Source organism: Alligator sinensis, unplaced genomic scaffold (genome assembly GCF_000455745.1).
Source record: "Alligator sinensis unplaced genomic scaffold, ASM45574v1 scaffold643_1, whole genome shotgun sequence".
NCBI classification, from domain to species: domain Eukaryota; kingdom Metazoa; phylum Chordata; order Crocodylia; family Alligatoridae; genus Alligator; species Alligator sinensis.
Window position 1 is genome coordinate 544107 of NW_005842783.1, and position 16002 is coordinate 560108.

Below are 16002 nucleotides of genomic sequence, written 5' to 3' on the forward strand. Positions count from 1 at the left end.
GAAGTGACTGAATACTGATTATACAATTACAAGTTCCCTTGAGTTCCCTGAACCTCAGCGTGTCTGCACAAACAGTGAGTTCAGTAAATAAATGAGCTGTGAAATGATCGCATGTGAATGATATGCACTTAATAGCTGTGCTGTATGAGGTCCTTGAGAATGTTAATATTCTGAGAGAGAGATAGAGAATCCATATATTTGAACTGCAATAGACTTTCAAATCTGCCTGGAATGAAATAGCTGCAGCATTAACAGAGTAGATCTAACTTTCTGCCCTGTGGCAAGAATAATAGATACTGATGAGAATATAGGAATTGTGTGCTGTATGCAAAAAAATGGCCTTTAATGGCACAACAATTGAGTGGCAAAGTATTGTGACATACTTTAGGTACTTAACCAAAATAAAACAAAGTGTCAAAATATTTTTTAAGCATATCTCTTTTGTGGTTTGTCTGCATCTCCACAAGCCTTTAACAGCTTTTTGTTGCTCCTTTGGAATTTTTAAATGAAAACCTTTTATCTGAATAGGACTTTTAATCCTAGCAGAACACATTTGTGACTGTGCAGGTTGGCTGTTCTGATGATCAGATCACTGGAGTTTCTCATCCCTTGCCTATTTGTCCTTCTGATTAATGATCTGAGAGAGAGAAAAAAGGTGGCAGAGCATTTGGCTGTTGCAAACTACCCTGAAAAACTGAGATGCTGTAAACCATTTCATGAATTACAATCCTTGAGCTCTTTTCTAAAATTGGCAACAGAAAATTCCTATGGGTTTTAAAGTTATACTGTGTTGGCAGCACCTGCATGTATGAGAACTGGTATAGAATATAAGGACCTGTTGACTCACTGGATAACCCCACTGCTACAAGCCTTTTGAAATTCTGCACAATTATTGAAATGAGATCTCTCAAGTTTCTCCATGGTAACACCCCTGTTGTTTCCCTTTGTTGACAGTGGAAGGGCTAAAAGTAGTAGAGATTGAGAAATGCAAGAGTGACATTAAAAAAATGAGGGAGGAAATGGCAGCAAGAAACACCAGGTAAGTTCTGCTTCAATTACTATTGAGGAAAAGAAGAATCTGGAGAGATTTCTGGATTCAAATTCTAACAAAGTACTGCTGTAGATTATAGTTACATTTGGGGGGTTTCAAATGCCAAAGCAAGGAAACAATGGGGTACAGTGAAGTATATCAGCTTTATTTTAAAAGCTTTTTGTCTGAGAATTTATGGCAGTTCAGCAGTTTAAAAAAAGTTCATTCCAGATGACGGGGGAAAAAATCCTCGCAGACAGAGATTAACATCTTGTTTTCTCTGTGTTCAGCCATCCAGTGATAGGAATTTTATAACAGCTTTATTAGGGGGGCAGAGAAGAGAGAGAGAAAAACTTTGATAACGCTTTTGTTAGAAGCTAGTGTTCTAATAAATGTCCCTGAGATTCAAATCCTGTTTCGGGAAAAGATGACAATAAATATGTTACAGCTTTTCTTATTATGACCTCAGGGTATTACAGAATGTCCATTTAAAATTTCAACCAGAAATAAGGGTTTAACTCCCAGTTCAAGAAGTCACGCTACCAGTCTGCTGCTACCAAGTTTGGTCTTGCTGGAATTATAACAGCAGCAGTAGGAATGAGATCTTGCGATGGTATGCTTCATCTGCTGGAACATCAGATCTTTATGTTAGTGAAATACACCACTAGGGCAAACGTATCAGGAGGTGGGATATTATTTATACTGCTAGTAGAGGTAAAGAGAAATACACCTGACAGTTCAGATTCTGAGCAAAGTGAATGATGTGTTGTCTTGAAAGCCTACCACTGTTGTTCTGTATATAGGGTTTAATTTTGTGGTCTTTAATCAGAAAAATCATCCATTGGAATCAATGGGAGATTTGCTTAAAGGGCCACAGGACTTGGCTTTAAAATACCTGGGTTTTATATAAGTTTGGTACTATTCAGATGTAATGTACTACAATAGATCAAATAATGCATTTGTTTTATAATAGGTCCTAAGGCCAAAATCTACTTTATCTTAGTGACTTATATGTGGACTAATGCCATTAACCTCAGTGGCAACACTCCAGATTTATACAAGTGTGAGAAGAATTTGCCCCAGTGGTTCCATAATTGCTTGTTAAGGTGCATGAGGAAATTCCATTAGCATAATTAGGGCTGAGTTTGGCAGCAAATTCAAAAACATGTAGGCTCAGAGCTAGTTTCAATTTGCCTAATGTATCTGTTGTTTCCTGCCTTTGGCAGAAGGGGTATAGATGGACAAGCAGAACCAAAAATTAAGTTAATGCAACTTTGTACAAATTAAGAAACACATGGAAATTAGGAAATTCAGGTTTCATTTCTCCAGCAGCACTGTGCATTCATTTGTATTCCAAAGCTTATCATTGTAGCTTTCCTAATAGGTTAGACAATAGATTTGTATAGGATGGTTTGGATAAGGATGATCCTGTCTCTGGGGGGGGGTTGAACTAGATGACCTCTGGAGGTCCCTTCCAGCCTTACTTTTCTATGATTGTATGATTTTATGGGTTATATTTTGTAATATAAAGAGCAACAGGTTAAGATACTCATTTAATCAGAATAACTGGAATAACAAGTCCTACTGCTTCTTACAGACCTGGTTGTGTCCCCCAGGCAGACAGTCATCAGTTTATTTTAATTGGACCCAATCTTTACATCCCTGTTGTTTCCCAAACCCAACCAAGTTGGAAATGCCCAGTCACTGTTTCTAGCTCTGAGCCTCTAATGTCATTTTTTCATGCTGTGTCTGCACGGAAGCTGCTGGTGCTGTCACTGCTGCTTGCATAGCCAGATCTGAGCTAGCTTTACTCTAACTAACATAGGTACCAGAAGTACTAGAGACAAAGCAGGACAGGCTGCAGAGTCACCTAATCACCCAAGTAAGTACCCAGGGACTCCGGCAGGCTTATACAACCTGCCCATGTGGCCATATCTTCACTGTTGTTGGTACCCAAGATAACTGAATTAAAGTCAGCTTGGGTGCACTTTCCCATGATATGGTCACACCTGCTGATTGAGTGTGGACATGTTATTTCAGCTTGTCCAATCAAACCTGGAGTTGGGGATATATGGCACTTTGCCATCCAGCTGCTCTGGTCCCTGAAAGTAAAGCAGAGCCCCCCCAAGCCTCCCCAGTCACTGACTTGTGCTCCCACCAAGGTCTACCTTGTTGTGAGCACAGCAGTTTGTATTTGATCTCCTCAGGGACCATGGGGCTAGGAATTTTAGGAACACAGGCTGTGCTCAGAATTTCTAAAACTCTTTCTCTGAAAGGACACAGCAGTGCCTTGTGTTTAGGAAAGCAACAAAAGTCTTTACACTCCCACCCCTAACGGTATGAACATACGGACAACTTACTGCAGAGGTGGGGATGACAGGGCTTTGTATGTATCAGCTGCTCTAAAGTAATTGCCTCTGTTCCCCCTCTTACCCTGTGGTAAGTGGGAATTAACTCATGGTAACAAGTTCAATGGAAGAGCAATACGTTTGCTGCAGTTTAGCTTCCACTTACCACAAGATTAGAGACTGCATGTGGGCAGTTACCTTGGAGCAGCTGAGGCCTGTAAAAGCCCCTCCTCCCCCAACCCTACACTTTTATTTCACAGTAACTCGCTCACTTGCCCATACATTACATCTCCATTTCACTCTTCTTTTGAGTCTTGTGCCAGTCTGGGTGTCAGGTGGGTAGGTCTCTCTTGCCCTCTGCCTCCAACAGTCTGTCTGCTGTTGGGTGATGATCAGCCATGGGGAGAGGGGAGCCTAGATTAAGCTTCTGTCCTCTGTCTACTGAAGGAAAGAAAAAACTCATTTGTGTTGTTCATGTGTCCAAGTGAAATGTGAAATTTACCCCCTCGCGTATCATCCTGAAGCTAAGGGTACACTTAAGGAATGAGTTACCCTCTCTATTGCTGCTGTTGTTAGGCTAGATCAATGGAGGGGCAACCTTTTTGGCAGGTACGCCACAAATTAGCTCCGTACCCTCCCCAAATGCCTCTCCAAACCCCTTCTCCTACCCAATCTCCTGTTCTGCTTTCTGCTCCCTGCCCTTTACTCCCTGCCTGATCTCTTGCTCTGCTTTCTATCTCCTGCCCTGCCTGCTGCTGTGCTGCCTGTTTTCTCCCTGGGGTTGTGTGCATGTGGCATGTATGCCACTGGTAGGCCACCCCTGGGCTAGATATTTTTTCTATAAGAGCCAAGCTAATATGGCAGCAGCGTTTTTATAGAGTTGATGGCTGTACCTTGAAACAGAAAAAAAAAAACGAAAAATCTGGGGCTCAGTTCACCATGCCACAATACCCATTTTATACTGCTGGACTTGTATTGAAATCAGTGTCTGAAAGAGACAAAAAGGTGACTGAGTTTTAAAAACAACATTTGCTTTTAATTTACTACTGATTGTTTGAGGTGGGTCATGCTGCCCTTTACCCAAAGGTCAGACAGATCAGGTGTGCCAGACCTTGTTCCCAGGAAAGGAAGGCAGCAGCTGAAATATCCAAGTCTTATATCAGTCATGGTTGTATTTAAGCCCAAATCCGTCTGTTTCAAGAGCCCAGACCACTAGCCAACACACTTCAGTATTATCACCATTTTACAGATGTGGAAACAGAAGTAGAGAAAATATGTCAGGCTCATATAGGAAACCCTGAATAGGCTCATATCTCATCATTCCTCAGCCTTCTCTTAAACCAAAGGATCATCCTTCCTGCCATCTCAGACTGAATACTACTCATTTCACTGAGGTAGAGAAGTACCAACATATTCAGTTTTGTTTTTAATGTCAATTCGAGGCAGAGGTCCTAACCTACTAACATAGAAAAACTTGCAAAACCTCCACCCACACTAATCTTCATAAAAGGCTCTTGCAAAAGCAGCTGGACCTGAACTATGCAGTATATAATCCAGGATCACCATAAATCACCTTTCTTAAAGCAAGGAAAGGATGCTCCCTATTTGGCACTGCCCTTCAGAAGGATCCCCTGGAAGATGCTGAGTAATTACAAGTAGCTACTGGTTCCCCTGGCAACCATGGCTCAGCTTGAATAACGACATAAATAAGAGTTGATTCACTGAGAGAGGAGTTTCCTCCTTGAATTGCTAAGCAAACCAAGCCTCCGCTAGGAGGACTGAGAGAGAGGTCCAGGAGCAACTGAGCATTTGTGGTTTGCCCATTCTTGTGCTGTTCCTAAGTCAGTATTTCATTCCCAACAGTACTTGTTAAAATGAAACAACATTGGCACCATAACATTACACGTGGTATGAAATGAATAACATGATCAGTACCCATGGCTATAAAGTGCCTGGCCCTGAGTGCCATCCCATACAGTGTAAAGTATGGTTCTGCAGAAAAGAACAAACGTCCCATCCCATCACCCACATATTAAGGGTCAGACTGTTAACACGGACCTCTGTTTTTGCAGTTGCAGCTGAACAAGTCCATTTCTTTGGGCATGCAGTCTAGGTGCCTTACTCAGGCCAGGGTCAGATTTATGTCCAGGTTCCTATGCACTTGTTGGTGTAACATCACAAAGGCTGATGAATTTTGCTCTAGCTGCCTGCAGGCTCCCAGGTTTTAATATTGTTCAGATGCAAAGATGCCTTGGCCACCCCTCCTTTTCCCCCACATCTCTGAGCACTGAAGCTTGGAGGAGCATAGCAGAGAAGTCAGGAATGTGACCCTTCACCGCCTGAGGGTTCATCCTTCACTAGGCAGGAAAAGGTGCCTGGTTAAAATGGGTTAATAGGGTTGTGGGAGGAAACATGAAACAAGCACATCAAAGCGGTGAATGTAGCTCAGTGATTCCCTTTTCAACACATGAAGGAGCAGGCTTTGATAATGAGAAAGACCAATAGTTCTTGGGGTGAAGAGACAGTCTCAGGAGATCTGGGTTCTGTACTCACCTCAGCCACAGAATTCCTGTGTGACCTTGGGCAAATCACTTAGTTTTTCTGGCTGCCATCTGTAAAAATGGGTAATAGCTCTTTTCATCCACCCTTTGTCAGGCACATCTCTTTAGACTGCCAGCTCTTTGCAGCAAGGACTGTGACTCAAAGTTTGTGCAAAGCCTGGCACCATAGGCTCCCAGTTTCAGTTAGGATATCTAGGAGCTAATACAAATAATCATGATAGTACTTTTCACACCACAGTCAGCTCCAAAGTGGAAACTGGTTTGCACAGGAGGCAGAAGACAGCAACAGAAAGGAAAGCAAATACAAAATTCAGAGGAAACACTAAGGGGATTTTGGTTTACTCACACTGGAAAAGAAAAGAGTTTGAAGTGATGCACTAGAAATTGTGAAAATTCTGAAGTAAGGTTGATAGGAGCCGCATCAACAAATGTGCTTAACTGCAGAGTACGCTAATTAGCCATGGAGTAAAGCTTCGGTGTCCACACGTGCAACAGCATCATGTCACAGTAAACTAATTAATACTGCAGTAAGATAGTACTGTCCTGGACAGTACTGCCTTACACCAGGGTAACTTATTGTGATTAAATGCATGTGTAGCCGCTGACTGCAGGCATAATTGTACTCAGTCGGCCCAACCAACCAGGGGTCAGACTCCTGCCTGTCGCTTAGCCACACAGCTCCACACTTTCAGCACTGTCGTGTCCCACCCAGGCAGCCTCTCTGCCACCCAACGCTGCCACCTGGAGCCTGGGGCTGAGCAACCCTGTCATAAACTGCTCTGCCCCACCTTATATTGCTGCTATCCCAGGTGTACGCGTAGACTCTGTGCCCAGAAGTAGTTTACTTCGGCTCAAACTGCTCCAGGGTTTATTGCTTCAAATTAATTGCATGTGTAGATGCACCCAGGATATCTTGCTTTAGTTCTTGGTAAAAATTAGAGGAAATACTCTAAACAGGAGGAATAAATGCTAAAATCAAGTAGAACAGCTTTCCATAGACAGTAATAAACCTATGTAACTGCCTGCATGGGAAGAACCATGGATGAATGAGTTTCGGAGATGCCTACATTTGTTTCTGGCAAGTTATGGTATTACAAGGGCATCAATTATATAGAGCCCCATATGGCTGCAAAGCTGACTTGCTTTTGAATGCAACCCTAGACTGATTTCTTTTTAATGATCAGAGAAAATAAGGTTGTTAGGATAAATTGGGAATCAGTTGGATTCAAGGTGATATTTACTTAGCAATTTATGGTACTTTAGAGAATGGCAAGGTAGATTTGCACTGTATAAACTAACTAAATCAGATGACAGACACAGGCAGACAGAGAGCCAATACATATGTGCTATACCTATATATAGCATAAGCTTTTGTAGACCTGAGTTCACTTCATCAGATGCTGTAAAAGGACATGCACAGAGCAGTGTATCAAATAGAATTATTTGAATACAAGAGAGAGAAGGGAGGGGGAGCAGTGCTGCGAGAGGCAAACAATGCCAGGCTATTTTCCCACTTGTGATAACTGAACTTTTTATTTGCAGGATCAACTGTCCATGTAAGTACAGCTTTTTGGATGAAAATAAAAAGCTGACACCCCGACGGGATGTACCTTCCTACCCAAAGGTACCATAAGTTGCACATCCTTGTCGGGCTATTAATATATGCAAGTTGCCTTCTTACCAGGAGCTAGAGTACAGTTCATGGGTTCCCATCCCTCTAAAGCTCAGTTGCTTTAGATCAAGACCCTGATCCAAAGCTGTCATCTGGAAGCCAATGGAAAAACTCCCATTGACTTTAGAGAGTTTGGGATCAGACCTTCATTAGGCTTTAATATTTTTAGTGTCAAAGATGTTAATGAATGCTTTGTATTCATCAGACAGGTAGTGTTCTTTTGGTTAATAATATTTATTTATCCTGCATACTCACAACAAAATATATTGTGGTCTGTAACTTTCATGTCCTTATTTATGAGGGCTCCTCTACTTTGTCCTAAATTCATGGGTGATTTTATTTCTTTTTTAAAATATCGCTAAAACATTAACTTTTGATGCTCTCTAGGGTGACTCATTATGATTATGAAAATGAGTTTGTTTTTTCTCTATTAAATGCACAAATAGTTTACACCCATAGTTATATAAGAAGATACACTAAAAGTTAAAAATATATTTTTCACAGTTGTAAATGGAAATTAAATTACAAATAGAACCCCAAAACATAGTAGCATCAATAAGAAGGGTCATACCAATGTGTGGGACTCTTTTCCCCATATGCCCAGGAAACTGACCCCCCCCACCCCCTGCAGAGCCTGGAACCATATTTTCTGTTTGTCCAGTTTGCATCTTGGCAAACTCTGATTCATCTGCACATATCCTAGTTTTGTTGTTTGCATGTACCTATATGAATTTTCCGCCCAAGTCAGATTTGGTTCATTTTCTTCAAAGTTCATGTGATACAAGTCACACACAACTATGATATATACATGTATCTTTGAAATTAGTTCATGGAGCTTCATCATGCAATGGACTATTCAGGCAATGAGTTTTTGAGATACTGGATCCAATATTGGGAGTAGACCATATAGAAAGGTTGGACTGGAGACGCAACAAAGAAGAAGTTCATTGGTAAGGTTCTCAGATGGCCACTATATATTACCTTCTGGCTATTTTTGTGTGTTTCAAACACCAGTCGCACACTTTCTCAAAGCCTACAAGCTCTCAAATGAATCTATTTTGCTTGGTTCCAGGATATGTAAACAGCATCTATACTTTTACCTTTTACTCAGTGCTATAATGCTTGATATCTGAGATAAACAACTGTGGATGAGGACTGCATTAACTAATGTTAGTGGTAGACTGATGCTCCTTTCTGCCCAGACCTGAAAACTTTTTTAATTGCTTGGTTTCAGGAGGAGTTTAGTTTTTGTTTGCTCTACATGTGGAACATTTAAGACTTTGGATGCCCAGTTGAGATGATAAGATCTCAGTCATATTAGCAGTTGGCAGTTCACCTGAAACATACTTGGGAATTGCAATGCTGCTGTTAATTAAAAAATCAATATGGCTAATTCACAGATGTCTTGCAAACCTGTGTACTAAACATAAGCCACATATGAAAACACAAAAATTACTGCCCTCTAGAAAAAAAGAATTCATCTTTAAACATTTTCTCCCTAGAATTAACTGGCAGGCATTCAATGGCTGAAATAATTTCATTCATATTTTCAGCATAGAAAGCCCCAAACCACTTCAAGCCCATGGTGGTAAATGGCTAATTAAACTTAGTTGGTTTACATCAGGGGTGGCCAACCTGCAGTACACATGCCACAAGTGGCATGAGCTGCCTCTGTATGTGGCACAGGGCAGAACAGGGAGAGGACAGGCAGAACAGTGACAGATTGTGCAGGGAGCAGAAAGCAGAGCAGTAAATCAGAGCAACAGATTGGGCAGGGAAAGGGGATCAGAATGGCATGCTTATAGAGGGTGCAAGGCTAACTTGTGGCATACCTGTCTAAAAGTTTGGCTTAAACTAGTTTAAATGATCCAAAAATACTTGGATCCATTATCTCAAAAACATGACTCAACAGCATTGGGATACCATACTTCTGTGTCTTTTCTAACCCTCCTGATGACTATTAAAAAAAATTGCCAGCCAGAATTACCCACACAGAAGCAACACTGGAGGTTGAATTGAGTTTTGTATTGGAGCCCTGAACACAGAATTGATGACTGTATAAGCTTTAGAGCACACTTGACTGAAAATGTGGGAATTTGTCACCCAACCCAGCCATTCAAAACAAATGGGTAAATCAGCTGAAGTGAAGTATTTCATTCCCCCTGCAATGCAAAACATCTAAGATTAAAAACAACAGACCATCATGCATTCTCCAGCTGCAGCTGGGACACAGGATGGGGCGTGGAGTGTGGAGAGAGCAGCTCCCAGGAGCTCCAATGAGATGAGCTCACAGTAATGCTGGCTGTCATTTTGTCTACAGTATATGCTTTCTCAAGAGACCATAGAAGCACTTCGGAAACCAACATTTGACGTCTGGCTATGGGAGCCCAATGAGGTAATGAAGCAATGAGTGAATAACTGGTTTGTGTTTGCAGCTTCATTTCTCCCATGTCAGTATTGGATATATTAGGAAAGGTACCTTCAACATCTGTAAGTGGAGGCCGAATGACAGCAGTACAGGCTTGATTCAGTGATTTGTAGCTAGCCCTCCATATAGCTATAAGCATGTAGACTGGCAAGTGTGGAGGAGAATATGGAGGCTTGCACCAACTGCCCTTTTCAGTGTTCACCTCATGTAAGGGAACATTTCAGCTAGCTTGATCAATGCCAATGACTAAAGTGTTTTTCTCTATATTGAGGCTGTTTATCACTGCACAAATAGCTATGCTTTTACATGGAGGTAGGTCACTCCACTTAGCTAACTCACTGAAAAAGCTTAGTAGAGACAAGGCACTATCAAGTGAGGTAAGCCCTAGGTGGGTGCCATATGGGCTTCCTTGACTAGTTATAGAAAAGTAAGTTATCTTTGCCTTGTTTATATTAAGATTCTACATAGAAACTAGACCCTTCTTTTTTACGTTAAAATGTATCTTTAGAAGTGAGCAGTCACATAGCTGGGCTGGCAATTGAATCGGAATTCTTTACAAGACTGGATAAAGCCAGCATATCCACTTGAGGTTGGGTTTTTTTCCACCCCTTAACTAATATATTTGTCATGATCCCTTAGGCTGGAAGTTTAAATTTGCGCTTTTAAAGATGGGATGGGGGGGAACAGATTAATATGTCTGAATTTTAATTCTGATTCATGCTGGAGTTTTCTCTAAGGATGCCAGGTAGATTAGTCTTATTATGGAAACACATGCTTTTTTTTTGTTTTAAGTGTCTTCATAATCTACATACTAGTATGCCACTCAAGGACAAGTGCATCATTCTTTCATGTCACCTAGTCTGAGTAAATCCATTCGTATTCAGCAAAGTTCTTAAGTATGTGCTTAATTTTAAGAAAATGAATAATTCTTTTAGAATCAATGGGACTACTTATCTGCTTAAAGTTAAGTACATGCTTAGATATGTTGCTGGATTTAATTAATTTTTAAAGTCTCTCCAGATTTTTGTGTTTGAAAAACTCAGAGACGTGGAAGTCTAGGTAGAAATATAGATGCATAGCACTTATCGATAGGTAGAGATATATAGGTATATATGTCTCTGTGTGTAAAAAAAATAAAAATAGAAATAGCATATGTAGGTATGCATGTGGTGTGTGTGTCTAGGTTATTTATGTACATACATATACACACACTATTTTTTTGTTTATTCATCTTCATTATTAATAGTATGGAAGCTCCCAGAGGCCCTGCTGAGTTAGTTGTTGTAGAAACATGGAAAAGAAAGAGAAGGACAAGGCCTCTGTCATTCAAATCTTCTAATATAATCTGAAACAAGAGTCAACAAATGATAGTGGGGAGAAAAGGTAGTGGTAGAAGAGTGATGTAGTAGCCATGATGATCCAGGAATTATCTGAGGGGCAAGGATTTCTTAGGATGATACTTTTTATTGGACCAACCACAGAATTGCGATAAGAGTTAGACAAGCTTCCAAATGCCAGACATTCTTCTTTAGGTCATATTCTTTTTCAGGTCCCACATGGAGTGGGAAAAAGGGAAGGGGGAGACCTATCTAAGTTTTAAAAAAAGATTTAATGATTGGGCAGAGCTGCAAACTAGCACCACAAAGTAAATCTTAAAAAAATGTACGCATAAGAGAGCAAGCCAGGTACACATAAGTGAATATAGCCTATGACAAAGAAAAATGCCAAAGATTTAAAAAAAAATCAGGAATTATATATTTCATACAATTAATTTGTTAATAAGCTTCTGGGAAGTCATATTTAGGTGGCTCTAAGTTCACTCTCCCATTCACATAGAAGATAACAGAAATTACCCTGCTCTAAGGGTAGTTCCCCCACTCATGTCTGCCATGCCTTGATGTTTATATATATATATATATATATATAATTGTGGGAGGCTGCCCTGATCTTACTATAATGACCACTCAACTTGTGGTTGGGAAATAAACCCCCTCCGTACACCCTTCTCCTCAGGGGGCCATGCTGGCTGGTGTCTAGCCACACCCCCGCCCTGCCACTGGAGCCTTAAGGGGGGGGAAGAGAAGCAGGGACTCTGACAGGGGCAGCAGTCCCTGTCATGGTGTTCCAGGGAGTGCAAGCCTCTTCCCAGTGGAGGGGCTGTGCTGCAGATGGGAATGGAGCAGGCAGAGCTGCCACAACCTGTGCGGGGTGAGCAGCAGTAGTGGCAGGTTTGGGAAGGATGGCTACAGGGGTCTAAGTGACAGTGGTACTAGGGGGAGCTTGGGGGGACTATAGCCACTCTAAAATTCACCTTAGCCTCTGTAGCCACCCCTCCCAGTGCTGCTGCTGCCACTGCCACTCGCCCTGCACAGGCTGCAGCAGCTGTGCCCGCCCTGCTCCTGCCTACAGCACAGCCCCCGCCCCACCAGGAAGAGGTTTGTGCTCCCTGGGACACCATGACAGGGATTGCTACACCTGTCAGGGTCCCCCCCCTTTTGCCACTTCAGCAGCAGAGGCAGGGGTGTAACCAGGTGCCAGCTGGCATGGTCCTGCCATCTGCTTGCCTCACCTGAGGCTGGGGTTGAGCCGAACCCATGGGTGCTGCTGAGGGTGGGCACGGAGGAGCCAGGCAGGGCCCTTCCCAGCCAACTGCGGGGTGGGGAGACTCGACCCTTTGGTGCCAGGCCGGGGTCTACCCATGCTGCCTCTCCCCAGCCCTGTAAAAGCTTGGCAGGGGCTGCTTTCCCCCTCCCCATCCAGGCATACCACAGCTGGGGTCCCTGCAGGTCAGGGTGGGGGTTTAAACCCCTCCTCAATGATACTCAGCCTGCCAGGGCCTGGGCACCCCCCCCCCCCCACCCCCCCCTCCCCCCCTTTTACCCACTGCAGAAGGGAAGGGAGAGCTACTCTAGCACCCCCCAGCTTCTAGCCTGAGCCACTGCAGGCATGTGCCTGCATTTCTGGAATCAAAAGTGAATGTCTATTCACTTGCATGCCTGTTAAACTAACCTGCAGAGATTCAATCAGTTCAGGCTCAGGCTTTTTGAATTATCTGTATGTCTGTATTGAATGTGCCAAGATGTTACTGCCAGCCCTGCTCTCAGGCTCTAGGCTTACACCCAGCCCTCCTCCAATCAGTCAGGTGACTCCCTTGATCAGGCCTTGCTTCACCTGCTGGACCCTGGGTCAGCTGACTCTCTAATTAGTGACTCAGCCAGCTGCCTGACCTCTTGAAGTGGCAGGCACACCAAGTGCCCTGCCACACACGAACAACCCATGCCCCCAGATATGTATAAATTAGAGTTGCTGCAGATAGTGAGAATGTGTATTTTTTGAGTTTTGTGTACATTGCAATTTTGCATCTGATTGCCTATTTCCCCGCCCCCATAAAAAATAAAAAAGGAAGCACAAGGAAAAAAATTGTGGGAATACTAGACTAAACTAAATGCTTCAATTAGCCTACAGCTACTTACAGCCTGCTGGATAATTGCCCTAGATACACAATAAAATTATTAAGGAAAATGAAGCACAACAGATGTGCAATATGCTGATTTCACTTTCAGAGAAAGACCTTGTCTGCAAATAAAATTTCTGCCCCTTAGTGCAAAAATAGGAAAAGTGGTACCACCCCTTTTGTGTAGGTACATTTATATTGGTATAAATGTGTCATGTACTGGTACAGCTACTCCCATATAGAAGGGTATCAGTATAAAGCACCTTTATACAAATATCACTGCATCTACACTATGGCTTTTACCAGTTTAGTAAAATAACAATCACACACATATCTGACATAGGTGTACTTGGTAAGAGTAAATGAAGCCTAAGCCTATACTATTCAGTAGCAATTTTTTTGAAAGAGTAGCAAAACACATATTTTTACCTTGAGACCCAGGGGCTAAATGTGATGCTCTCCAGCAAAATTGTGATAGTGTTATCTAAGCACACGTCAATATTCTGACATTATTTCTCTGGTTTTGTGGGAAAGCCTATTTTTCTTACACTCGAATGACTCAAAGGCAGCCATAATGTAATTTTACTAAACATATTAAATGCACTGTGGGCTGACAGAGGCATGAAATTTCCCCAAAAGGAAGTAATTTTTCTGGGAAGCTTATGAGTATGTGAGACACAGGAGTTTATAATGCAAGTATCTCCTTGGCCAATGGCCATATTTATAACATTATTCCCATGACATTGTAATTAAGATACAGATTCTGGGTCAAATAGTCTTAAAGCAAGACCCAAGTAGCCTATTAACAAAGGTCCTTTTTCTGCGATATTTCTAAACACTTAGGCTCAGAATGGGAAAGCTGAAGTAATTGCCTTCTGTTCTGAAAATGGGAAATGTATGTTGTTGTGTGGGTGTCTCCAAAGAACATTGGCCTCTGTGTTTCAGCTGCTGAAACTCATAGATGTGCTTTTGGAATACGGATATTCACAAACCTGCTGAGATTTTGCAATTTTACAGTTTGAAGGGTTTTATTTTTAATCTATTTATTCTAATAACAATTCTTGATTTAAAAAAAAACAAACCCTACAGGAAGTTAGCCAAAGACATATTTGGTTACCAGTAGCTCTCATCTTCCACTGACATATTGCTGTGCATTTAGGGCAGGTCCTCAGCCCTTTAAAGTCAGTGGAAGGGCTTCTGCTAACTTAATTTCATTTTGAATCAGGCTCATCTACCAGCTCCATTAGCAAAATGAAAATAATGAAATACTTATGATCTCTAGGTGCTCTGATAACTAAGGAGCCCGGGGATGATTCAGGGCCTGCTCCAAGTCAATAGAAGTCTTTCTGTTCTCTTCAGTAGGCTTTGGATCACACTTTCATGAACTGGCTTTGATCTTGGTATCTTTGAACAGTTTCCTTTCATCCTTGACAAGAAGGCTTTGCCATTCATTAGGGCATGTCAGGAGACTATATTATACTGGACAGCATGCTTTGTAAGTGACGGTCCTGTTTACCAAAACAGCAACCTGTCCATTCATCATTACAGATGTTGAGTTGTTTGGAACATATGTACCATGACCTGGGATTGGTGAAAGACTTTAACATCAACCCCATCACCTTGAAGAGGTGGCTGGTAAGTATTTCTTTAAAATTACCAATAAATTGTCATTTTAAAAATACAGACCTTGATCTTGAAAACATGCTTAGGCTTACTCATATGAGGAATTCCATGCATCCCAGTAGCAAGGAGGGCATGATCAGGGGGCAGCAGGGCAGGCCGTATGAGGAGAGGCTACAGGACCTGAATCTGTTCAGCCTTCACAAGAGAAGGCTGAGAGGGGATCTGGTGGCTGTCTATAAACTTGCCAAGGGGGACCAGCAGGCAATGGGAGAGTCCCTGTTCCCCCGAGCCCTCCTTTGGACCCTCTTGATGCTGTCCACATCCCTCCTGAAGTGCAGCACCCAGAACTGGATGCAGTAGTCCAACTGCAGCCTGACCAGTGTCGTATAGAGGGGGAGGATCACCTCCTTGGACCTGCTCGTGATGCATCTGTGGATGCATGACAAGGTGCATTTATCCTTCCTGATCGCATCTTCACATTGGCAGCCCAGGTTCATCTGGGAATCACTCATGACTCCAAGATTCTTTTCTGCCTCTGCACTGATGAGAAGTGAGTTCCCCAGCTTGTAGGTATGCTGCTGGTTCTCCCTCCCTAGGTGCAGTACCTTGCACTTGCCAGTATTGAAACACATCCTATTCTCATCCGCTCACCCCTATAACCTGTCCAGATCTAGTTGTAACCTGTCCCTCTCTTCTAGCATGCCCACTTCTCCCCACATCTTAGTGTCATCTGCGAATTTGAACAAGGTGCTTTTCACCCCCTTATCCAAGTCACTGATTAAGATGTTGAACAGCATGGGCCCAAGGACCGAGCCCTGGGGAACCCCACTGCCCACATCCCTCCAGGTCAAAAAGGACCCGTCCCCCACCACTCTCTGGGTGTGGC

The 16002-nt window shown here is 42.5% G+C and overlaps 1 protein-coding gene across 9 annotated transcripts in view; it reads left to right on the forward strand.

The window, feature by feature from the left end:
* PDE9A (phosphodiesterase 9A) overlaps positions 1 to 16002 on the forward strand; it is a 93003-nt gene that overhangs the window by 53454 nt on the left and 23547 nt on the right. For 8 of the 9 annotated variants that reach the window (XM_025217062.1, XM_025217061.1, XM_006034932.2 and 5 more), the window contains 4 exons: positions 955 to 1039; positions 7482 to 7563; positions 9932 to 10006; positions 15042 to 15128. In XM_025217062.1, the coding sequence (XP_025072847.1) occupies positions 955 to 1039; positions 7482 to 7563; positions 9932 to 10006; positions 15042 to 15128 (329 nt within the window). Of the gene's footprint in view, positions 1 to 811; positions 819 to 954; positions 1040 to 7481; positions 7564 to 9931; positions 10007 to 15041; positions 15129 to 16002 lie in introns of those variants that run through there. The other variant, XM_006034935.2, reaches the window with a different exon arrangement.